The sequence below is a fragment of the Brachyhypopomus gauderio genome, chromosome 1 (assembly GCF_052324685.1).
Source record: "Brachyhypopomus gauderio isolate BG-103 chromosome 1, BGAUD_0.2, whole genome shotgun sequence".
Classification (NCBI taxonomy): domain Eukaryota; kingdom Metazoa; phylum Chordata; class Actinopteri; order Gymnotiformes; family Hypopomidae; genus Brachyhypopomus; species Brachyhypopomus gauderio.
In genome coordinates, this window is record NC_135211.1 from 3,980,939 (window position 1) to 4,007,205 (window position 26,267).

General features: G+C 43.1%; 1 protein-coding gene and 1 long non-coding RNA gene across 4 annotated transcripts; one reads left to right on the top strand and one right to left on the bottom strand.

Moving 5' to 3' along the window:
- Positions 1–9,000: 9,000 nt before the first annotated feature.
- LOC143519344 (uncharacterized) lies at positions 9,001–17,662 on the bottom strand. Of its 3 annotated transcripts, XR_013132416.1 has the most exons (4): positions 17,108–17,662; positions 16,603–16,686; positions 11,392–11,532; positions 9,001–10,387 (listed from the first exon to the last, which is right to left on the bottom strand). It is a non-coding gene; the product is annotated as an uncharacterized LOC143519344 (long non-coding RNA). The 3 variants fall into 3 exon arrangements; XR_013132422.1 differs by having other exon boundaries at positions 9,001–11,532; positions 16,603–16,671; XR_013132413.1 differs by having other exon boundaries at positions 9,001–11,532.
- A 3,898-nt stretch (positions 17,663–21,560) lies between these two features.
- Positions 21,561–23,117, top strand: s100b (S100 calcium binding protein, beta (neural)). Its single transcript, XM_077012886.1, has 3 exons — positions 21,561–21,672; positions 21,948–22,130; positions 22,536–23,117. Exons 2-3 carry the CDS (start codon positions 21,993–21,995, stop codon positions 22,683–22,685), a joined length of 288 nt encoding a protein of 95 aa, XP_076869001.1. The 5' UTR covers positions 21,561–21,672; positions 21,948–21,992; the 3' UTR covers positions 22,686–23,117.
- Positions 23,118–26,267: the final 3,150 nt, after the last annotated feature.

Below are 26,267 nucleotides of genomic sequence, written 5' to 3' on the forward strand. Positions count from 1 at the left end.
GTGGTGGGAGAACTGCTGAACTGCAGTATTGTGTGTGTGTGGGTGTGTGTGTGGTTTTATGTTTGAATAATAGTCCAACCAAAAGAAAGCACCACCCAGAAAGGTCTGGGATCCTCCTCTGTCTGGCACTTCAGCTGCCAAATGTAAACGGTGAAACAATCCAGCAAAGACGGATCTCCTGTGTTTGGCTTTAGGGTTCATGCCTCTGTGTGCGTACAGAGCCTTACAGGGTGATTAGACACACACACACACACACACACACACACACACACAGCCCAGCGTCCTGGCATTCGATATATAGATGCAGCAAAAAGTGTGTGAGCTTATACAACACACATAGTGTACATGGTAGGGACTCAACGGTGAGGGAGCTGCGCTAAGCCTTTTTAGAGGGAGGGAAGCGAAGGAGAGCCAGAGGGAGAACAAAAAGATTTAAAAAACAACACATGGTGACAAATAGCAATACAGAGACAAAATGTCAGTTAGTGCAAGGCCATAACAGACACAGCAGAGGGGTCTCAACTGAATCACTGAATACGTCCATAGTTGGAATGTCTGAAGCAGATGGACAGAGACAGAGAGATGGGCGTTACGCCAGGCAACAGTAAAAAAAAAAAGAAGAAGAATCGGTATGGAAATGCTGATTGGGTTAACATGTTTAAATGGTGCTAGCAGTGTGTGTTGCGTTAAGAGTGGAGGCGAGGTCATTGGTCTTTCTAGGTCTGCCTCGTAAGATGGCACGGAATGATATGGAATGTGCGGTTCAGGTCACATAAACCACCGAGGGTAGAGCATATCACCACTTCAAAACCCTGTGTAAGAGTTTTGATGGCTTTCAGCTCGGAGTTTAACAGTCTTTTCCAGAGAGTGCCAACGAGACTCCGGTTCCAAGTCTACAACCCTGTCTGAAAAGAGCAATCTGGTTTGGAAAAACTGCACCAACTAAGCAAATGAAAATGTATCGTTCGAGACTTTCAGTGACACCGAAGAAGCCGTGAAATTAAACTTGCCTGTCATTCAGAGGGTTTTAAGTGCCCCTTTCAGACACCTCCCCAAACACCTTCAAATAATTCCTCAAGTTCCGTCACCCAGTAAGCTTCTGTGATGGAAACCAGCAAATAGCATTAAATATTAATCACATCAGAATTCCCTCTTTGCTGTTTGTCAATGTTCCAGTGTTGCCAACCTTTCTCTGTTTGTGGTGGCATGGGTCCGTTTAGGTGATTCACCTGTTCCCTCATCTCACCTCAAAACTACCGTACTTCAGAAAGCCAGGTGCATTAGAAATCCCCTAGAGGTGTATTAAAAATGTATTAGTTTATATACTTTTAATGGAAAGTGTCAACGAGCAGCCCTGCGAGGGTTGTAGAGACCCCTGTTGTTGTGCACGGCACACAGTCAATTAGCCATGCATGAAAACACCTTCAAACACACTCACATACTTTTGACGTGTTGCTGCGCATTCCTGCCAAATTTCGAGCAAAGCCTCATTTCGGTTGCTCAGTATTCTTATAGAGTAACCCCTGATTCCTAAGGGGCCGAAGGCAGCCATTTTATCATCCCAGAACAGAAGCACAGAGCTCCGTAGAGGGAGGAGGAGGTGTCCTGCTTAATCGGGCCGGTCGGTTGGAGCGGAGGCTTCAAGTTTGCGCGTTCATAAGTTCACTTAGCACCATGGCAACGAGACGCCGCCCCAATCCAGGTCCTTTCATGAGCCCTTTATATTCTGTGAGTGGGACTCTTTCGGTCTTAATTAGTTACATGCATATTCAAATGTAGGTGTGTGTGAATGTGTGTGTGTAATCGGGGTAGATACAAAAAGCCTTTTTGTGCGATTTTTTTTTTACACATGCTAATGCATTTAAACACATTGATGACTATTAATATATGCTAATAGCTGTGCTGATAACAATTAATGTTCTCTGATAAATGTGTGTTACAGTGATCACAGCTGTGTGGTTTCCACCAACGCTACTGCAGTGCTTGAGTATCACGTCAAGCAGAACAGACTGAACAGGTGCTTATCATCCATCAGACCATCCAATTAAAATCCATCCCAACTCTGCAGTAGAGCGATTGGGCACACATGTCAGATGCACTTTTTAAAACTATGCATGTCATATAGTGAGGAAGTTGCAGGAGAGAGCTGATTGAAATTCACATCACTCTGAGGTGAGGAGAGGAAGCTGTGGTTTAAAAGCAGAAGGCTTTGGTCTTCTGCTATGAACCTTTCTCCTCTAAGAGAAGAGAAAGTTTTGGTCTTGTCCATGGCTTTCACTTCTGAAGCTATCTAGATTAAGTATATTTACTTCTATTTGGTCTCTCTCTCTCTCTCTCTCTCTCTCTCTCTCTCTCTCTCTCACACACACACACACACACACACACACACACACACACTGTGGCAAGGGCTGGGGAAAACAACCCCAGCCGGGTCTCGAATCCTACAATATACACATGCTCTAACCATTGGACCAAATGTTGAGTATTTTAGTTGAATCATCACCCAAATGTTGTTTGAGGCTGTAAAATTCTCATTTTGGAGGTATACCTTTGACTGCTGGTACAGCAAACAACAGGAGTTGAAACGCTAGATCTCAAGTAAGTAATTAAAGAGAGAATACCACATGGAGACAAACTATGTAAATAGCTTGCTATGACAAATGATGTAAATAGTTTGATAACTTTCATTTGCTTATGATGACAATGACAGTCAAGAAAAACATTTCTGAAAATGACACTGTACATACTTCATTACAAAAGTGGCAAGCAGGGCAGAACCCACAATGTAACGTTGTGACCTTTAAACAAGAGTAGAATTCATGGTGCCCTCCACGGAGGTCTAACTACACAACAAATAAAACAACATCTGGTTTCAGTGGGAACCACTTTCAAAGAAAGAAAACCAGCACTATGAAAGTTCAGAGGGCAAACAAATATGAACAAAAGTGGCGGTTTTCACATCTTATCACTGCGAATCAGGCCATTGAAGTCTTGTTACCTAGATTTCTCCGCTACTGGCCTTTTTGTACAAGTTCAAATCTTAAACATCTCAAATCGTTTGGCCTTATTACTGCACCTGTTCATACAGCCCAAGTGTGGATGTTCACTACTAAACAGGTGTGCTCAGCGTGAAAATGCTCAACGCTGACTAATCTTGACTTTAGATTACCTCACAAATTGTGATTAAAGTCAAAATGCACTTCAGTTGACGCCATCTGTCAAAGACTGATTGCCTCAAACTCATCACACACACCTTGTATGCAAATCCATCACATACACATTGGACCAGACTGTATGCAAATACATCAAACACTCTTTGTTCCTGGCTGTATGCAAACCATCACACACAGATTCTGTCTGAAAACTGGGAGATGCATCACACAGATATTAAGCCTGACTACAGAGAGAGCCATCAAATTTTGGGTCTGACTGTATGCAAACCCATCACACAGAGATTGGGTGTGACTACAGGGAAATCCATCACACAAACATTGACATGCAAATCCATAGCACACACATTAGGCCAGACTGTATGCTGAACACTGGAAGCTAAGGAGTGAGAAACAGAAGAACCTGAATCTCACGTATCTTCTTCACGGATTCCCTCCAACACACACTCCTTTGTTTTCAGTTTCCTCCTTCATTTCTGGTCAGGTGTCTTGTTTTCCCACAATTCCCTTGTGTTTTTAACCTTGTGTTAACCTTTAACCCGGTCGGTCGGTTTGTTGTCTAGAGAATGTCGAAGTTTGCTTCATACCTATTTGTTCTCGCATTTACTGCAGTTTTGTTTCTTTTCTGAGATGAAAGAAAAGCTGACCTCTGCCTGATTCCCCATGTCTGCACACACCAAGGAGGGCTATCTACACAAATGTCAGACAGTCTTTATTATTTGTGAACAGACTGGACTGGCTGCTAGAAATAGACAGGTCCAGATTAGGAGACAGCAGCTCGTCTTGCGTCCGAGCTGATCCGGCCGCTCCTTTGAAGCTCCACAGAGAGCTCCGGGTTTCAAAGGTGAGAAGACTCCTGGGGAGAGACCCGGGGGGGCACCCAGTGGTTTCTCTGACTGTGTGACTATGTAGACAGCCACGATTCATTTCCCCAGGATGTAGGATGGCACCCCAAATTCTGTTCCTGGCTTGGAAGATGCGTCCCTGTGCCCTGTTTCCTGCCTCCAAGAGAGCTCCACTTCCACTGCACGCTGCTCTCAGCAGTCCTGTTTGTTGTCCTGTCTTGATTGTCATCTTCTTCTCCTGCCTTCTATTCCTCCACCAGGTCTTGTTCCTGTCTCAGTTCTCACTCCAGCTCTGCACTCACCTCCACTACTGGCCCCTCCCTCACCTCTACTCCCGACCCCGACCTCACCTCCACTACTGGTCCCGCCCTCATCTCTACTCTTGACCCCTCCCTCACCTCCACTACTGGCCCCTCCCTCACCTCCACTCCCGAACTCACCTCCACTACTGGCCCCGCCCTCATCTCTACTCTTGACCCCGCCCTCACCTCCACTACTGGCCCCTCCCTCACCTCTACTCCCGACCCCGAACTCACCTCCACTACTGGCCCCACCCTCACCTCCACTACTGGCCCCTCCCTCACCTCCACTACTGGCCCCTCCCTCACCTCCACTCCTGGCCCCTCCCTCATCTCCACTCCTGGCCCCTCCCTCACCTCCACTCCTGGCCCCGCCCACTCCCTGTCTGTGTTCAGTCTTTTGTTTTGTTTTTTGGTTGTTTTGTTGTTCTTCAGGAGCTGCCCGTCTGGCACTGAGGAATTTAGTCACAGTTCCCGTGACAACTAGCGCTATGTGTTCTGTTGTTTTGCTGTTTTTTCCACGTGTTTTCCCTCTCATTGTTCTCACCTGACTCCAAATTCTCCTGTCTATTTAACCTCATGTTCTCTTACCCTGTTGGTTGATATTTCACGTTTCTTTTTCTGCTATTGGTTATTTCCCTCTCCGTGTTATTAGCACTAGCTTTGTTCTGCCTGTTATTTTAATAAAACCTAACTCACTTTCAAACATGACACCAGTGAATCAGAAATGTGGCACATGAGAAAAGAGTCAGCCAATCAGAATGGCAACACATCACAAAATATACATATTATTATTATATTATGTATCAAGAAATAAATACCCATAATAGGATTGTTCAATTACACTCAAATCCCGCAGCTGTGAGTTTTAGGAAATCATGTCATGTGACTCAAACATGGCAGGCTAGACTTGTGTCACGGTACGCCGGCACACTGCCAGTGGGATACACCCAATAATCCACACACACACACACACACACACACACACACACACACACACACACACACACACACACACACACACACAAACCACCTTCACCACCTGAAAGCCCACAAGGTCTTATTCCAAAAGTTCCTCCAAATTCAGTATCTGTGGTCGTTGGCTCTGCCTTGAGTTCTACACAGATGTAGAGGAACAAAACACTTTGCTAAAGATGACACATTTAAAATGATAAACACTATTCACTCTGAACAAAAAAAAAGCACTATATAAATACATTTTGATTGATTGATTGATTGATTGACTTATTGTCTGTATGTTCCCTTAGTCAAGAACAGTACTTGATAATATTGTTATAACAGAACAATAATCTGTCATTTGTTTGATTAACTGAAAAAAAACATCAAGGCATTTTAGACACTGAAGAGAATTATATATTTTTTTACATTGAGTATATGCCGGTTATCAGATGATGGGATCGGTTCATGTGAGGCTGTAGGTAGTTTAGGTAAAACACTGGGTAGTAGGCCATGGATGTGAGTCTGCATTTCTGAAACAATATTAGGTATTCAGTGTGAGGAAGGGGCCTTCATAAAGCAGCACACAGTTAAAAATAAACAACTAAAAATAAACTTTAAACTAGAACCTACTGTTTCAGATTTAGTTTCAGTCTAGCTTGAGCAGTGGAGCAAACTATAATTAGGTAGGAAAGTAAGGGGTTTACATACAACACACACACACACACACACACACACACACACACACACACACACACACACACACAGAAGCACATATTTATGCAAAAAACACATAGAGAGCGCTATAGTTATATATTTCAGTTGTATGCACAGGTAATTTTGTCACTGAGTCAAGCTTGGGAAGCTGGAATGCTCCACGTCACACTAAATCTGGGCCCTAGAAGCATCACACATTCAGAATCCTGCCTGTGCCCGTTTGCTCAGCTAGCTTCTCGCTGTGTGTGGGGGGCTTAAGGGTCGGTGAGTTTCATCACTGCATTAGAGGTATTAAAACCATGATGCATTTCCTCGTATGTGTGTGTGTGTGTGTATGTGTGTGTGTGTGTGTGTGTGTGTGTGTGCTGTTTAGGTCAGAACTTTTGCTGTGGCTGTGTTGTTCTCTCTCTGCAGAGATCAGAAATGCTCTGAGAGTACAAGATGTCAGTGTGGAAAGACCCTTTAGAAATCCCCCCCCCCCAACACACACACACACACACACACACACACACACACACACACACACGCCTATCCAGGGAAATGGGAGAGGACAGCCTAGAAAGCATGCTCGGGTTGACATGGCAACAATCATGTGAAAGTAACCACATAAAACAGGCCTTTGTGACAGGCCTCAAAGACACTCTCATTCTCTGTCTCTCATTCTCTCTCTCTCTTACTCTCTCTCTCATTCTCTCTCTCTCTTACTCTCTCTCTGCCTCTCTCTCTGTCTGAGGTACTGCTGTTTCACACTTTACCCTTCTGTTTCATTCTTTTCGCTGGTTTGTTCTTCCTATTCTTGAATAGTGAGCGAGTGTGTGTGTGTGTGTGTGTTGATGTGTGTGAGAGACAGTGTATTTGACAGAGGAAACACAGTGGTCCAATTTCTCAAATACAGATTAACCCTATACCCACATTAAAAATTTTTCCCAATAGAGACCTTCAGGTGATGGCGTAACTGAGCTCAAACATTAGCATTAGCATTGTCTTATTACTTTTTACATTTTTAGTTTATAGCTCGACTGCAGGTTAGAGAAGGTTAGTTTAAATATGTATTCCAGTCTATGTCTGATCTTCATATTCAGTTTAATATTCAGTGTTTGTTGTTAGAAAAGTTGATTTATGTGACAGTTTCAGTTATATTCGAATAATTTTAGAGGTTGGCCACATGGAATGTGTGTGTGTGTGCGTGTGTGTGTGGAGGGCTGTGTGTGTGTGTGTGTGTGTGGGTAGGTGGGTGGGTGTGTGTGGGGGGGAGGGGTTGTGTGTGTGTGTGTGTGTTTGTGTGAGATTCTCCTTCCTTGTTTTACTTTTGCAGCTCTGTTTGTTCGGCTGCCTCTCACACGTTCCCCGGAGCTGTGATGTCATCTCACCTTCTTCCATCTGATGCTGCTGTTCTGTTTCTCTCTGTACGCCGGACTGATACCACAGTGGCACCGGGAAGCACATTCCTACAGCACACACGGTCCTCTAATCTCCCAGAGATTAATTAGTCGGTGAAATTCCCGTCACATTTTCATGGTCACGTTCCACTGGTCTGTAGCGTGCAGACACACCGCTCTTTAGTCAGAGACAACGTTACTGCTTCATCACACCTTCACCTGTTCTGTGTTTATATACACGTGCTGCTCTGTTTGTCTCTCTCTCACACACATAAAATGTAAACTAAAACTCTAGTTTATTTCTCCTTTGAATATCTCTGGTAAGTAATCTCTGAAAATCTCTGGTAAGTAATCTATGAAAATCTCTTAATATTTCTGGCTTCTCACAGAGAAGCTGGTAGCGTTGTGATGGGAACGGTATCTTCTACTCAGGGGCCATTAGCTATGACAGGGCCGCATAATGACTTTAAGAGGACAATGTCCACGTACGTGTATTTCCTGTCTTCTCACAGTGTGTGAGAAGCACCAGTGATGAACACTTGGGGTTTTGGCAGGTCAGTAAAGCCAGATGAGAAAGAACAGATTTAAAGAACCAGATGTAGGTTTTGTAATTGGGTCCAGAGACACTCAATGTCCACTGTGTGGGTTTGTATCTGAACAAAATTTAGCTAAACCTATAGGTTTAAACCTATTTAGCTTTTAACGGCCTGCTGACCTGACCAGGGTGGGTTTCAACGGAAGAGAGTCTGCTAGAGGTGCTGTAATTATCTACATTATTGTAAATTTGCAGTTTAAAATTGAAGCATGTTGGATTTTATCTTAAAACTGGCACTGAAAAAATTTAAACAGCATGCCTAAGACAGCATGGGAAAAACATTTGTAGAAGGTCCAGCTTCCTATACCATTACTGTAGGAGTGGCTCACTTCCTGTGGAAGACAGGAAGTGGAATACAGGCACTGTGGCATCGCCTGAGGTTCAGTTCAAAAGAAACTACAGGTCAGGGGTGCTGGTAAAAGAGACGAAGAGGAGAAGAAACCCAGACGATTCAAACAGTCTCTGTAGAGGTGGTGTCAACTCTGTTATGTGCAGGGATTAAACAGTGAGGCGGATATGGCATTTTTCTTGCAGAATAAGCAAGATTATTCAGTGCATGAGTTTTATTATGGCTAAAATCCCCATCCAAGTTATATCGAGTTTTAAAGGACATCACGTTCAGTATGAGGTAGGTTGCTACTGTTACAGCACATACTCTGAGTTGCACTGTCAGCTATCAGATTGACCAGTACTTAGCTGAGGTAATGTGTTTTGTAACTGAAGTTACTGTTAGTACTGTATGCTGCTATCAGTGCTGTAACTGTAGCCATGGTGGAATTAAGTGCAGTGTTTAATATTGTAGCCAGTACATATTTCTGTCAGTGCACATGTTTATGCTGTCATTATTGTATTTCTGTCAGTACTGTAATGAGTTCTCAATCTCAAATTGTGCTTTAGCGATCCTTCACGTCTAGTCTGTGTGATCTAAAAAATGGATATATATATATTTATATATATATATAATTGGTTCTTAACCTCCACTTGTGTAATATGGATGAAAGTATAAAAGAATTCCCCTTTAATCACCAAAGTAAAGTTATATGTACTGTGAAATTTCTTGGCACTCTTCATGCAATAGAGTAAAACATATTCTGTATACAATACACAGAATTATGTGCCATACAACAATACAGGGTGATGGAACCACAATTCAGTACACAAGTACTGAGTATTCAGTAAATAAGAACTAAATATAAGAAATACATAGAGTTCATAGGGCAGGAGGTCAGTATTATGCGGTATGAATCGATAAAAAATGCCTCAGCTATCATAGTGAGTAATGACCAGTAAATACGAAGGGCACAATAATACGCCCCAAATACACATCCCAGTGTGAGAGTCATGATGTATTGAGAAGAGCTACCGCTTCTGGACAAAGAAGCTCATTTGGTCTGGTGTGGTTTTGGTCTTAAAAGAAGACCCAGAGGAAAAGGCCGTGGGTGGGGTGGAAAGAATGCCATGATCTTCCAAGCTTGTTTTCTGGCTAGAGCTTGGTGTAGGTGCCAGCCCACTACCCTCGCAGCCTTGCACACAACCCTTTGTAGCTTGATCTAGGGACAGGTCGACGCAGACTTTTACCTGACCGTGATGGATGAGATCAGGGAGCTCTCTGTAATGGCTCTTTAAACTAGAGCAGGACGTGTGAACTGACGTGGAGTGTCTTCAACTGTCATAGGAAGAACATTCACTGTGGAGGTGTGAGATAACATTACTGCCCCCATTTCAGTCTTTAGGAGGCAACAGTAGCCAAGAACGTCACTGAGCCCACCTGAGTGATAGCGTGATAGTGTGATTGCTAGGGGGATGTAGGATGGAATCTGTTATCATCTCCACGGCTCCAGGTTGGTGCTCACACACCACGATGCTGTGAGACGGTTGACTTGCCTCTGGTAATGGGACTCTTCATTGTCGGTAACGAGGCCCACCACAGTGGTGTCATCTGTGAAATGTACAATTTTAAGAGATTTGTTTCCTGAGATGTAGGGCCCATGTGACTCTGATAGAACCAAAGAAGATCAGGGCCCATGTGACTCTGAGAGAATCAGAGAAGAGCAGGGCCCATATGACGTACTGACTCCTGATCATGAGAATGTTTGTGATGTACTGACTGATGGAGAGATCAATGTTCAGTTGCGTCAGTTTACAGCAAAACGATCTGGTATTCAAAGCGGAGCTGAAGTCCACAAACAGGAGCCGAGCGCAGGTCCCAGGTTCATCCAGGTCCCAGGTTCATCCAGGTTCATCCAGGTCCCAGGTTCATCCAGGTTCATCCAGGTCCCAGGTTCATCCAGGTTCATCCAGGTCCCAAGTTCATCCAGGTTCATCCAGGTCCCAGGTTCATCCAGGTTCTACAGTATGTACTGATGTCTCATACTCACATCATCCTCTGCAGATTGATTAGGTCTGGACTCCGACTGCACAGCGTCTATAAGATGTTCAGAAGAGTCCTCGAGGTGAGAGTCATTCAGCTCTATTCATAATCACAGAGGTATGTGTGACATGTCTATAATTGTTCAGACAGGAGATTTACAACTTTTTGGGACAATTTAAATTGTTGATTTAAAGCAGGCAGGTACTCCACAAAAGGTCACAAAATGTCTGATGTCTGTAAAGAATAATATAGTAAAAGTATAGGAACTGGAATAGAGTTACCAGCTAAGTATATTCTACTAAATACAAAAAACTCAATTACAACAAAAGATAAGCCAGATCGCAGATGATTAATAACAACAACAACAACAACAACAACAAAAATAATAACAACAACAACAACAAAAATAATAATAATAATAACAACAACAACAACAACAATAATAATAGAATTCCATTATTAACACTATCTGTGTCAAATTTAGCTCGTTGTGTCTGTGGTAACTATTCCCAAACATACAATAACACACACACACACACACACACACACACACACACACACACACACACACACACACACACACACACACACACACACACACGCACACACACACACACACACACACACACATATAATGGAGACATGCTGCTTCAATTATCCTGGACTTTGAAGCTGTGTAGCCATCAGGGGAGAGATATTAGCTATGCAGGAGACCACTGGATCACATCATAAACAGAGAGTGTGCAGAGTTGGAGAGGAGAGAGAGAGGAAGGAGAGGAAGGAGAGAGAGAGGAAGGAGAGAGAGAGGAAGGAGAGAGAGAGGAAGGGACCCCCACACAGCCAGAAAGAGTGAGACAGTATATGCCACGGGTGACAGAGAGGAAGTGGAGGGACGCAAGTAGGTAGAAAGATGTAGAGAGAGAGAGAGAGAGAGAGAGAGAGAGAGAGAGAGAGAGAGAGAGAGAGAGAGAGAGAGAGAGAGAGAGAGAGAGAGAGAGAGACAGCCAAATATCAAGGAAAGCAGGGTAAATTGTAAATATTAGTAAGCACCGCACTACCCTGATCTGAGATCGGTACTATTCGAGCCAGCATGTTCACAAGGTCACCGCAGAGGTCTGGCTGGTGTGGAACTCGGCTCATATGCCGAAGTGGGTTTGGCTCTGGACCGCTGGCTGTAACGCGGTCCCGGTGGTGATTATCTGAAATTAATGAAACAGCTATAGGTCAACTTTCTCACATTCCTTATGGACTGCATCAAACAGCTAGACAAACCATGGCTGTTTTCTAATTATTACTCCACCCCACTGGGAGCAATCGCCAGTCAGCTTATTTCTAAATTAATGAGAAAATTCCATTATTATTACAGTGAATTAATATCTAAGGCGACCTGTATTTACCCCATGAAGGAGGAGCGATAAATTGCTGAGAATTCTTTCTAAGGCGCTTTTGGGGCGGTGCAGGCTATAGATCACTTTTGCAGAGATCACTGGATATTGTTTTGTTGGGCTGGAATGTACAGTTGTGCTGAAACTGGTGCGGTCGGATTCATCGATACGGCTATAAAGGTTCACAGTGCAATGCTTGAAAACTTGTACAGTCATTCCTTGGTCCACTTTAAAAAAAAAAAAAAACGAGAGGTAGGCCTAGTGCAGATTCTGCGTTTACGCTAAAATAACGTCCCAAACAACGCCAGGCCAAGCATTAACGGAAAAGCCCGTTGAGTCTCATGCTTGAAGATCAACGATCCGTGTATTTTATTCCCAAAAATGAAAACAAAAACGATTAAAATAGCTTTGGAATGGTTGTGAAGAGCAGCCAGGCATTGGTGTGGGTGTATCCGTAATGGAGGTCAGTTCAGTCCTTGCTTGGTAACCAAAGGCAGAAGCCTAGGCAGCTTTACAGGATCAGGCAGAGACGTGAGAGAGGAAGGGAAGAGGCTGACGACGTCTCACGTGAGAGGCGATGCATTACCACGTGTGAGAAAAACACAAGGTGTTAACGGGGAGCTGATATGAGAGATGAGAATAAAAAATTTGAGAATTTGAGATTTTGAGAATTTGAAAATAAAACACATTTACCCATGCCCGAGTGCCCTCTCTTCGGGGTCACGTATAAACGTGATGAACCGCTGACCGAGTGCGAGCAGCTGTCAGGCTGTCACGGCGTGTTGTTGAACACTTGAACGATGTGGTTTGTGCCTCAACCCGTGTTCCGCAATTTTCTCTTCACGTAATTAATCTTATTTTTCACACAACTGGCATCAGAGGGGGCTGCTGGTGTGAGAAGCGTGGTGATTCTTGGTCGGAGTGGAGGTTGATTCTAGAGTAATTCCTGTTTTTCCATGACATTAATTGAAGGAACAACTATGGATGTATGATCTGTCGTTCTAGCCCAAATTGATATTGAAATTGAAAAATACCATCCTCAACCTTTTTTTTTATCGAAAAGCAAAAGTTATGCGATAAGTATTTTTAAATTTTTGGCCGGAAATTACATCACTCAATTTGATGGAAACAAGCTGCTGAGAAGGAAACGTCACACATGTTTTTTCACAGATTTTCGTGTTGTCGTTTGCAGTAAGCTTGCAGGAGCATAGCTGTCGACAGACCGGAGTCAACAACACCTAGCCCAAATGGGGAAATCCTAAGAGCAGTCATTAACTGAAGTCAGAACCAAACACACAAACAAACACACAAACAAACACACAAACAAACACACAAACAGCCAGCAAGCAGAACAAACCGAGTCGAACAAGAGAAAAACATTTCATAAACAGATGGATAGAAAGAAAGATGCTATGATCAAAATAGCCTTCTACATACTTACTGCATTCAGTATATACTGTATAATGCATAGGCCTATATAACACTGGTTCTCATGGTAGGTGCCTATGTTGTATAGAATCCATTATGTCACAAATCCAAACCTTATTATGAGGTCACGTGAATACTTGGCTGGATTAGTATACTCTCAGGTATATTTTGTGTACTAGAACTTATTTTGGACATATTGTATACTGATTTGGGTTCCGGTATGCAAGTTGGATAGTATATTATTTTGAAACAAAAATATATTTATGTACGGACAATTAAACAAGCAATGTGTGAAACAAATGAAAAATCGGGGGTTGCTGGATGAAGATCTCGATTGTCTGACTCAGATGTCTTATCAGACACAAGATCTCAGACTGCATCATGTGTGAGTCCTTGGATGAATACATAGATGCAACTGCACAACACATGAATACATAGACGCAGTCTTGAAAAATTCATTTTAATTTATGCCCCTGGCATCACCCCAATATGTATGTTCATACAGATGGGATTTTAGTTTCAGCCAGCAGGACTTGTGTGTGAGGGGGAAGTTAGACACACATTCCTCTGTGGCTCAGACATGGATCTTGAGTTGTTGCTTTTACTGTTTCAGTACCGACCTCTTGGACTTAAACTTGGCGGAGGTTTGTGAGTGTTGACAAACTAGTCCCAGCCGCAGAAAAACTGAAACTGCTGCTACTACCAGTGGGAGATATCAGATATCAGCACCGTGTCAGGCTGACATCTTTGAGCTATGCAGGGTTATTAATGATCCCTCCCCACCCCAAACACTAGCTAGCCTACTGGAGTGAGCCAAGATGCCATTGTGTGATGGTATAGAGCATGTCCGGGCATGTTTCTGGTACTGGACATCAAGGCTAAATTCTGTATGGCTGAGGATTAATGTCTGTGTGTTTTGGCTGTGTGCTGGTGCAAAACATGTCCAGGCATGTTTCTGGTACTGGAAATTGAGGATTAATTCCGAATGGCTAAGAATGTGTGTGTGTGTGTGTGTGTGTGTGTCTGGCTAGGTGTATTTTGCTCATGTTGGACATGCAACGTCTTGTGTGTGTGTGTGTGTGTGTGTGTGTGTGTGTGTGTGTGTGTGTGTGTGTGTTCAAGGAGTGTGTGTATGCATGTGTGTGGGTGTGCGTGCTCACCCTTATTGGCAGGTCAGAAAGAGAGTGTGTGTGAGATAAGAGGCTTAGAACAGGTCATCACACTGACCCACACCGATAGAGCTTTGTGTGTATGTGTTTGCTATTTCTGTCCCTGCCCCTGACACTAAGGGTAGACAGACACCTGGACTCTTCACACTTATGTGAGTGAAACTGTGCGTGCGTGTGTGTGTGTGTGTGTGTGTGTGTGTATGAAGACAATGTGTCATGGAATCAAAATAAATCAGCCTCCTGTGCCAAAACTCAACAGAAGGATATGCTATCTGCTCTCTTGTATTACCTCATAATCCAGATTAATTACTACAACTTACAACAACTGTTTTTTTTTTTGGCCAGAGAGCTTGTTTACTGAAACAACCTTAATGAGACAATAGCAGGGGGGGGTTAATCCCTGTCACCCACACAGGCTAATTTAATTTTAGCACTCTGGGAACAGTACAGCTGGTTTGTCTTATGAAATAAAGGGACCCTGCCATCTACCATGAGCTGTTTTTCCCGGACACACATTAGATCTGCAGTGGAAGCGGAAGGCCTGAGCACAAGGCTACGATGCAAATGTTTAGTGACAAATATCAATATGATGATGTCATAAAGAGGTTGTGATGATAAACATAATGCTAAAATCTATTAACTGATGGTTATCCGTGACTGATTTCACCCTCTCTCTAAATGATCATCTAAGCTTGTGTGGGTGTGAGTGTGTATGTGGGTGGCTGAGGCAGAGAAAGAGAAAGAGAGAGAGAGAGAGAGAGAGAGAGAGAGAGAGAGAAAGAGAGAGAGAGAGAGAGTCTCTGTGTCTGCTGTGTCGTGTTTGTGTGTTTGTGGGTGCGTTAAGGCAGAGGTGCTCAAGTTGATTAAAGCTCATCAATCTTGGGATAGAAGAGTTAATAGCAAATCCACTTGTGCCTCATTATTGAGAGTGAAATAGACAGGGAGAGGAGGAGAGAGAGATTGAGAGAGAGAGATAGAGAGAGAGAGAGAGAGAGAGAGAGGAATGATAGCTATCGCAAGACTTTGCAAGCAAATCAGATTCTCTCTGAAGCGTCGATACACAATCTCAGCACAATTTACAGATATTCTGTATGTGGGCCAAGCCACTAAAACATTCTCAAATGTTTGAGACATTCAGCTTACCACACCAGATAACTATCAGAAGTTACTGTTCTTTATCGACACTTTGGAAAAGTGTATCTCATATATGTGACATGTGACAGAGGTTCTTATCCAGGGTCACTTACACAAGTTATCAGTACACCATGTGTGTTTACCATGGACTGATCCCATGACTTTGGGGTTGTTAGCACATTGTGCTACCGCCTCTACCAAGGGAGCTATGGAAACATGTTGCTGTGGCGACACAAAGACATTCCTGACCAAGCTATTAGAATATGAAATGAGTTGCAAAATAAATGTCCATTTCTGTCTGGATGAGAAGGGGAGCAGTAGCAGTGCTGTCTAAATATGAGCCAATGAGACGACAGCATGCGCATTAGGACAATATATACGCAAACACTCCTGTCCTGATAATGACCTTTTAAAGAAGCTTTTCTCCTAAAGGTATCCCCCAGTGTACCAGATGGAACAGGGAAAAAAGCTAACGACTAATACTTCAGCCTCACCCTTAGAAACACTGGGCGCGCGCACACACACACACACACACACACACACACACACACACACACACACACACACACACACACACACACACACACAGTTTTCCAGTAGCTACTGCACTGTGGGAGTAGAGCAGCCATTTATGATGGAAAGGAGGAGAGTGGAAGAAGGAGAGAGAGAGAGAGAGAGAGAGAGAGAGAGAGAGAGAGAGAGAGAGAGAGAGAGAGAGAGAGAGAGAGAGAGAGAGAGAGAGAGAGAGACTCAGCAGGTCTGGCTGACAGGCTGATTTGGAGGGCCACAGGCGTCCATTTTGAGAAGACTGTCCCTCCTTTGGTCCAGAACACTTTGGCTCTGCCATTGAATCTCAAACGCCCGCACTGTTCATTATCAGTGACGTCAAACCGCCGTCGTGTGGTGTGTGCACAATGTTTGTGTAGCCACTGGTGTGTGTGTGCGTGTGTGTCCAATTAGACACATGCACACACACAGAGTGAGACTATTCAAAACCCACTTCAGTCCGCTTGGTTGCGTGAGTACACTTTAAACCAGGCAGCGTTGTTTGAAATGGTACTGAATTTAATCTACAAAAGTAAAACACTATGCACACTTTCATCAACTGAAAAACTGATGGCAAAGCAAAAATCGATGAAGAGGTTTTACTCACCCAACACTGACACACTGCCTTTTCAGATGAAGGGAACACCTCTCACTTCAACTTAAAGCATATACGCACCTTTTAAAGACAGGGCTTGTTTTATCAAAACACCACACAATTCACACAACCGCCCACACAAGCAACAGAAAATGGAACACACCATTAATTTCTGTCATTTATAAAGACCCAGCTGTCACCGTGCAAGTTTCACACGATTAGATCGTTTATACTCGAAGCTCAGTGTGAAAGATGTACATTTCTGCTTTACTAATGAGAGCCTGGAGTTTCAGAGGCAAGGTTAGAGTAAAGACATGAATGTGTTACCCAAACACACCAGACCCTTATTGCACGTTCAACCTCCTCTTTCTCTTCGTTATAAAATCTGTCTCTATGCATTTCCAAAGGTTACACTTTTCACCAAAATTCAGATCGGAGTGTGTTAGAAATAAATGATAGTCCATAAACATAGCAGAAAGATTTGTGGAGATATGAAAGAGCATGAATTAACACATACGTAACGCTGCTTCTTGGTCTGGACATCACATCACAGGCTACGTCCTCTCTCAAGAAGAGAAGACACACATTGAATAGCAAATCCATGCTCACGCAGACCCTGGATCGTCAGCGTGGTTATGAGCATTCTCCGTGGCTTGAATGAGGGGAATCCTTACGTAGGGCTGAAGATCATGAAACATCTGCCCTCAGAATCTTGCAGGATTGTAGCACACGTGCTATTGCAACCACGTTGGCCCTGAAACCTTCAGAATTACTCAATAGTGAACAATGAGGTTTCTCCTTATTTTTAATTTATTTGGTTAAACCATCCTCGTCTATGAAGACTGACGCAAGATTGAATCAACATCCATTTGCTAAGCTCTTGGAAAATAAAACAACATTGTGTACTTCAATATGATCCCGACCATGAAGGTACACGTATAAAAGATGTGCGCAATATCGAAGTGGGCATTACGTAACATGTTCTTCTTTTCCTTTCAGAGTTCGTCAGATGGCGCTCAGAGCTTTCATCCGAGATGACTGCACTCTTGATGGAGACCTAATAGATGTTACTGAAAACCAGAGCCGGAGTGGCTAATCGGGAGATTCGGGAGGATTCCCGATGGGCCGGCTCATGTCAGTCTCTAGATTGGGCTGATTGGGAGGGAAAAATAATTTTGGGCCGGATTTGGGCATGAAACTCCCGGGCTGAAAAAGTGTCCCACTCCGGCCCTGCTGAAAACTGTGGCTGTTTGTTTGAATGTGAAGCCTACCCGACACTCTCCTGCTTCTTTGAGAATATACTGACGTCGTGTCCTGTGTAGGGACACATGTAAAATGTCACAGGGCATTGTTTCAATTGTTTGAAGTGAATGTAATGGCTAACAAATGTACTGATGTATTGTAGGCTTTTGATAGTGCTTGTGTCTGACTGGCGGGTTTATAATTAAGTGTGCGTACATGGCTGTGTTTGATCAGTTGGTTCACATAAAGGGAAAAGAGCCTTGAAATGGCAATTTTGAAAGAGCCTTGAAATGGCAAATTAGTGACATGTTAGATTTCTTATCTGATTTACGTGCTTATAGCTGTTATTTGGATGTGGGATTAGTATTTATTTGAGTTTCAGCTTTCACTCACAGTTGTTTTTACCTCAATTTGTACGTGATAGTAACAAAATACAAAATAAACAAAAATAAAAAAAGTTAAAAACGTCCAAGTTTGAAGCTTTCAAAAGTAGCTACCGCCATCTGGTGGTCATACGAAACATGTGCGCAGGATAATTTAACCGCACACGGGGGCACACAACAGCGAACAGCTTCATATGATTTAGTACAGTGGTTCTCAATCCCAGTTCAGACTAAATTTGTGGTGATTCTAAATCCCAGAACTAATGCGTGTTTGAGGAAATCACGCGTGTCATTTCCTCAGTTGGGACTGTAAATGATTCTTTAAGCCTTTTAAAGTTTACTAAAAAAAAAGTATTTTCTGCAAAAGGTATGCCAAAAGATCTCAAAAATCGAATGAGATAACAGCTTGAACTTTTGCTCAGTTGCTTATATGAGTCAACTTTCTGACGCCCTCTAGCGTTGGAGAAGGGGAGAGCATCCTGGGGTTAAGTCGCTTTACTCATGAGCACAACAGTAGTAACGCGCCAGTGACACCATCACATCTGTTCTAGGATCAGTTCTCCAGTTCTCTAAATTATACTGCGCAGTGTAGTGCAGAGAGGCCACGAGAGGCCGCTAGCAAAACAGGGATGAAACAAAGAATGGGTGAAAGAGAGAGAGAGAGAGAGAGAGAGAGAGAGAGAGAGAGAGAGAAGAAAGAGACATACAAAGAGAAAGGTTGCTGTGTGAACCTGCTTCAGATGTGTTCAAGGAGAAGTGTGTAGAAAGCGTCCCTTACAGATCAGGTACACCCTCAAAAAGAAGAGTACAAATTTTGAGGGTTTCCATGGCGTGTTGCCATGGCATGTTGCCAGGCGATGACTCAGCATTTTGGCAAACCTTTCCAGCTCAGCGAGAGGTGGGAATAAGTTACCATGTCTCTGCGGCAACCAGCCATCGCCATGCCAACGGCCAGAGAGCAGGACACTGGATTGCTTAGGCTGATTTGTGTCCAGAGAGAAAAGTTAGCCTCGGAGGATAAACACACACACACACACACACACACACACACACACACACACACACACACACACACACACACACACACACACGCACATGCGCGTGCACCCATAAATATATTTATTTAGTAAAAACCAGAAAACTGCCCAAAGACCCAATTTTTCTCAATCAAACATCTTTATTACAGAATAAAAAAAAAGTCCTGAATGTAAAATCGTCTCGTCTGCGGGATGCAGCCTGCTAATAAATGTAATGAAGCTCTCACACAGCTCTTTGTCTTCTGAAGGTTCCACCGCTTTATTGCGGGCGACATCGGTTTCAGCGTCCCGCGCGCATCCCGCTCTTTTGGGCCGTGATCTCTCCGCACTGCTGTCCTGGCGTGTGGCGATGGGCGTGGCGGGTCATAGTAGGACGGGCGTAGTCAATGGGAGCGGGTGGTGTAGAGCGCGGCCGGCCCTCAGAATGAGCCTTCTGTCCACACCGCTGCTGTATCGGCGTGGCTCCCATCATCATATGGCCAGCATGGAGACGCAGGGCAAGAACAGGCCTAGCGATGCTGCCTGACAATACCCCGCTTATTCTCACTGTCAGTGAGGAGGGATCAGTCACACCCAAACAGAACACACACACACACACACACACACACACACACACACACACACACACACATACACGTACGCGTGCTCACACGCATGCGGGAATTGAAATGAGGCTATCTTTGTTTCATCATAATACAACAAGGCCAATCATTACTGGATAAAAGACTTAAGAGTGTGGGTTTCAATCAAACACAATGCTGTTGATTATGATACTCTCGGATAGCTATGCGATAGAGAGAGAAAGAGAGGCCACAAGAGGGAAAGGCAAAGAATGAGAGACAAACAGAGGGAGAAAAAGAGAACATGACTGAAGGAGAGAAAGAGAGAGAGAGCCCCCGACAGATAGATTATTGATCACCAAGTTGGATGTCGTAACCACGCGGCTGAGAGGGTGAAGCGGCCCCGCTTACAGGAAGCTGTGTTTATCATCAACAGTGATGCTGCTCTCATAGCATAACGCCTTACAGCCAGAGCCCAACATCAAAGCACAGAGAGAAGAGAACCACGATGGGCGGAAAAACACAAACCTGTTTTTCTCCACTTCTTTTTTGTTTTCTCATTTTCCTCCATCTTCCTTGCGGCTGTGCCATTACTGAGCACACGACCACAACAGCAAGACATTGACATACAATGAGCCAGGGCACTTTTATGTCTCAATGCTCCGATACAGCAGAGCAAACAGAAGCTTTAGTCTCTTTACAGTAGCTTTACAGTCCCTTTACAATATCTTTACACTTTACAGTAGCTTTACAGTCTCTTTACAAAATCTTTACACTTTACAGTAGCGTTACAGTCTCTTTACAGTCTCTTTATACTTTACAGTAGCTTTACAATCACTTTACACTCCCATTGCTCTTTACAATAGATTTACAGTTACTTTCATTTCTTTTAACAACGCTTTCGTAGCTGGGGCGGTGAAGCCTCAAACTGCTGCACCCTAGTGGAGGTGCGGGTGGAGCGGTGGTGTGGGGGGGGGGGGGGTCTGATCTGCAGTCCGCTGCTGCTCACGGCACACGTCTGGCCAGCTCGGCGAGAGAAAAGGACCCCCTCATTAGCATGCAGCACCACTCACTTCCTATCAAACGCACTATTGTCGTCCGCAGAGATGCCCGTCAACAAAATGCCTGTGTGCGCTATGGAGAGCAGACCCCAGGAAAGAAGAAAGGCAGGAGAGGCAAAGGAGGCTTAAGGAGAGAGAGGAGAACAGAGGAGGTGCAGAGAGCACCACTGGAGGAGGAGAACCGGCCCTCGTGGACCATGTGCAAAAAAATCCACATTTCAGAAATGACCAGTATTCACTGAAATAAAGGCCATAGCTGTTCAGAAGAGTAAACAAACCCTTCTGTAGGTCCGGATTTAACGCACACACAACAATAGACGCATTATTGGACTTGACTGGTGCATGACTGATTATGTTTTTGCTTTTTGTTTCTTCTTCGATCTTTTCTTTTTCTTGCTTGTGTTCCTCCTCGTATAACTACTAATGATTCTGCTGGATTACATGTTCACACCGTCCTAACTGTAACCATGAGCCTACGTTTAGCCCTAACCCTAATTCTAACCCTAACTCTTAATCAAATTACAATCAAGCATATAAGAAACCCCAGTAAAAATGACCAACAAAGCATTTATAGAATCTAAGCGGCTTTTGTGTGTTTGCGCACGCGCTTGCTTGTGTGTGTGTGTGTGTGTGGAGTGAGAAGAGGTCAGGTTCTCATTGGTCCACTCAGGAGATTGGCAGTGAGGATGTGTGCTTGTGGCAGGCCTTGCAGAGTGAGCGTATAAATACACGGGCCCCGCTCCCCCTCACTCTCCGTCCCTCACACACACACCGCGCGGCTCACACACTCGCTGCCCTGGTAAGTCCCTCTCCCCCGACTCTCTCTCCTCATCTTACTTCAGTTTGCTCCAGTACAAAGAGTTCTTTGATATTGGTAAAGTATTTAAAAAGCTTAGAGGTAACACTCCCTTATAAGAATACCTCTGCTAATAAATGTAAAATTATAATGATGATCTTTAAAAACTGGCATTATCGACTACTTTGTGTCTCAACGTCCAATATCAAATGCTACTTCATTTTTTTCACTAGTTTTATGATTCTGTACATAAGAGTACATATGAAATTCTTCCCCAGAACGCATTGCTCTCTGGTTTTGGCTCAAAAGCAGCTGGAGAAATCATGACGGACCTGGAGAACTGCCTGGCCACCATCATCGAGGTGTTCCACAAGTACTCGGAGAAAGAGGGAGACAAGCACAAACTGAAGAAGAGCGAACTGAAAGACCTGCTGACCCATGAGCTGCCATCGCTAACCGAGGTGGGTGTGTCTCGCCCCGTCTCGCCCCTGTCTCACCCCGTCTCACCCCTGTCTCGCCCCGTCTCCACACTGCTTCACTCACTTTGGGTTACACGATTAATTATTTTCTTTTTATTCACTAAACCAAAAAAGAACGATGTTTTAACTTGAATAAAAACAGTGAAGAGAAATCCAGCTGATATTTGACTAGATCATGGGCCTGAGGTCATAAAAATGTACATGTGAACCGATATTTTGTGTCCTTTCATTATGAATGTATAAAGTTTTGGAGTGTGAAAACTGGTCACACCCTTGGGACAGCCAAACTGATTCTTAGCCCCTGCCTGCCTCTCTCCTTCTCTCCCTCCCTCTTTTCTCTGCCCTCTCCCTGGCTCACGACGCCTCCCTCTCTCCCTCCGTCTCCAGCACGTGAAGGACCAGACCACGATGGACAGTCTCATGGAGAGCCTCGACGCCGACGGCGACGCCGAATGCGACTTCCAGGAGTTTATGACCTTCGTAACCATGGTTACCATTTGTTGCCACGAGTTCTTCGAACATCACGAAGACGAATGAACCGGAGTTCAGAAACGGAAATTGTAGGCAAAAAGCAATTTGAGATAGTTTAACCACGTAGGATCAATAACATTGGGTATATTGTTATTATCTCCACTTTTCCTGCCAGTTCGTCCGAAGGTTTGATTGGTAAGATGCTGCCGTATACGATTTCTATATGAAATAAAAGAAAACATTTTTGATTGGCCTTAAATGTGAAAGGAAGGGCGCGTAAAAAGTGCACTGTAATTTATTTCTGATGTTTGTTTCTGATGTTTCATTTAGGCAAAATCTGATCCTAACAAATTGCTTTAACAAACTGCTATTTGTTAAAAAAAAACAAAAAAACTAATACAGTGCTATAGTGAATGAACTGCATGTTTGAATTTTAGTAATATTCTGTTTCACTGTGAAAATATGGAATTATTTCATGGGACTAAGGACTATTTAAGTGAGATATGCTGATGAGCTGACACAGAACAAACAAGATTTAGACAAATCACAGATGCTTAACCAGACCAACCAAAGCATAAAACTCAATTATTCCTCTGACATCCTATGTTGGTTGTCCTACTAAACCTTTCAAATGTACTTAATTGGGTTAGAAATCACAACCAAAATTAGAGCTTTGTTGCAAAATGACTTTTTCAAATGCTGTTAGTCACAATTTATACACATTTGTCAACTCACACACAGATTCGTGTGGATTTTGGTTGGGAAACATGCCATTCTTAATGGAATGAATAAGATGAAGAGGTGTATTTATTCACCAAAATAACACAAATGTAAAAGAAAATGGTGCCAACCAAAGTGCACCAAGTGTGAAGTGCAATGCATGTGTTTGGGTTTCGTGTTTTCACAAGTTTGCCTCCCTAGAAGAGTCGGTGTAAACCACAAGAAACTGACAGAACTTTGTTTGTTTGTTTAACCTCTGTTCTCACAAAGTGCTGATTCATTTCCTGAATTTGGAAAGTTTCCTAGTATTCTGAAGAACTTAAATAAAAAGACAGAAATGAAATTTGTGTCTCTTTTTTGCGTAAGTGTGCAAAGCATGGAACTTTCAACAAGCATGATGGTCTACCTTCACTACACTTTTATGTACCTATACAGTTGTAAAACATCACAAATCTAATCAGCACATGTACTTTGAATCACAGTAATATTTTATTTTACTATGAAAATATGGAAAATATTTAATACTTTCATATCAATGACAATTCTGATAACTTAGTTCATCCCAGTGGCATGAAAGGTATTTTAATTTTACTTTGCAGTGAATATATAAACACCCTGTCATGTGAAAATATCCATCTTTGAATTTTAGGGTTTTGTAGATCAGGACAAAATATAACAATCTGTTCCTTAGCCAGTCTTAAAACTAGATAAATACAACCTCACACGAAAAACACAAGAGTTTCCACCATGTCATTTTAAACAAAAATAAAGCCAAAATGGAGAAACAATGTACCAGGTAAAAACTTAAGTACACATGAACCAAAAGCTTCTTGAACCATCTTTCACAGCAATAATCTGAACTAATAATTTCTGCAGGACTCAGTTCCTCAACATTCTTGTCATTTCGGACCACTCTTCTTTACAATGCTGCTTCGGTTCTTTGAGGTTCGTGAGCATTCGTTTATAAACAAGGTCTCATCACAGACCTTTCAAGGTCTCGTCACAGCATTACTGTTGGCATGAGGTCTGAACTTTGACTGGGCCACTACAGTTTGATTCCTGTCCTTCTCAGCCGTTCTAGATTTGCTGGTGGGGTTTCGGATCATTGGGATGCATGACCCAGTTTTGGCCAGATAGATGGCCTCATTTGACTCTAGACTACTTTGTTATGCAGAGGAGTTCATGGTGGACTCGGCGACTGCAAGGTGCCCAGGTCCTGTGGCTCCAGTCCCACTCCACCATAACGCTTAAAAATTGGTATGAGGTGTTTGTGCCAATATGCTGCGTTTCTTCAAATGTGGCACTGTGAATTATGGCCAAACAAACATCACCACTTTAGTTTCATCTGTCCAAAGGATGTTGCAAAGGTTTGTGGTTTGTAAAGATGAAACTTGGCAAACTGAAGCTCTTCTGCCAGGAGCTTTTTAGAAATAAGAGGCTTTCTCTTGACAACTCTTCCAAACAAGCCACACTCAGTTTTTTTTCTTCTAATTGTACTGTCATGAACATTTAGCATGCTAACAGAGACCTGTAGAATCTCTGACCAGAGCACAGTCTGAACTTGGAGTGACTTTGCTCGAACATCCACTCCAAGGGGGCGATTGGCAACTGTCTAGAATGTTTCTCATTTGTGAAGCGTCTTTTGTGCTGTAGAATCATAGACTTCAAATTGTTTGGGAATGACCCTATTAGCCTTCCCAGCTTGAATGGCATCAACACTTGCACGTGAACAGTCATAGCTGACGTCTTTTTTTCTTGGCATTGTGTTACAACACACCTGAATGCTCCAAACCTTCATATAATCGTGCTTTTATGGAGGTGCTTACATGCGTTGATGATCAATTAATCAAGTTTGTTTGGTTAGCAGCATCTGCTTGCTACTTACTTTTTCCACACACCGCTTCTCCATTTTGTTAAAGAAATAATGACACTGTGTAATTTGTCGTTTGTTGTTGTCCATCCGAGATTGTATTTATCTAATTTTAAGACCTGCTACGGATCAGATGATATTTTAATACGTCCTGATACTTAAAACCAGAGATTTCAAAGAGTTGTTAGAAATTAGAGATGTCCTTTATAATTAAAGACAAATACATATAGTAATATTAAATAATATCCAAGTGTTTGGAGATCCCAGGGAGCAATGTTGGATCAATTTTAAGGAAATGGAAGCTGCATGATCCACTCACCGTCTAGACAAGGCATGCCCTTACAAAGAAGAACACTAGCTCTGCAAGCTACAGATAGGCTAATAATCCATTTAAAAGTGTTTCACACCGGCTGCGGCTGGAGTGAAGGTACACCAGGCAATGATTTAAAGAGCTCTGCATACAACTGGCCTGAATGGGAGAATGGCCAGGAGGAATCATTGAAGATTCACCTCATCACAGCTGTCTGTAGGATTGGAGCAAATCAGAATAACCTAGCATAAATTGTTCTATATGGTTCTGTGGTCAGATGAAATAAAATTGGAGGTTTGTCGGAGTAATTGGAGTAATCACACGTCTGCAAGTTCAAGCTGCACCACTACCAAGTTACCACCGCTGGGCCCTGAGTAATGGCTTTCACTTGAATTGAACTTGCACACAATTTTAAGTTGCTTTGGATAAGGGAGTCTGCTAAACATGTAAAATACTTGGCTATATTGATTGAATATTGTTGCATGCAGCATTTTTTAGTTTTCAAAATATTTAAGATTTCCATTAGAAATCTAATGAAGTTTACCTTTACATTTTAACTTTACATTAAGAATATACAGGTCTGCACTAAAACTGCTGTCTGGAGTCTGTGCAGTAACTGTTCATTATTTGATAAACTTACACTCAGGCTGGACATTCAAACTCGTTTTCCCACAATGCCACACATCACCACATATTTCTGTCAGCAGTTTCAGCAAGGACTGAATCTTTGCCATCCTGTAATTTTAAA

Excerpts from the sequence above, each read along its gene's own strand:
- s100b (XM_077012886.1), top strand. The coding sequence starts at position 21,993 with ATGACGGACCTGGAGAACTGCCTGGCCACCATCATCGAGGTGTTCCAC. Across the intron at positions 22,131-22,535 it reads AGCTGCCATCGCTAACCGAG|CACGTGAAGGACCAGACCAC; the intron begins GTGGGTGTGTCT and ends CTCCGTCTCCAG.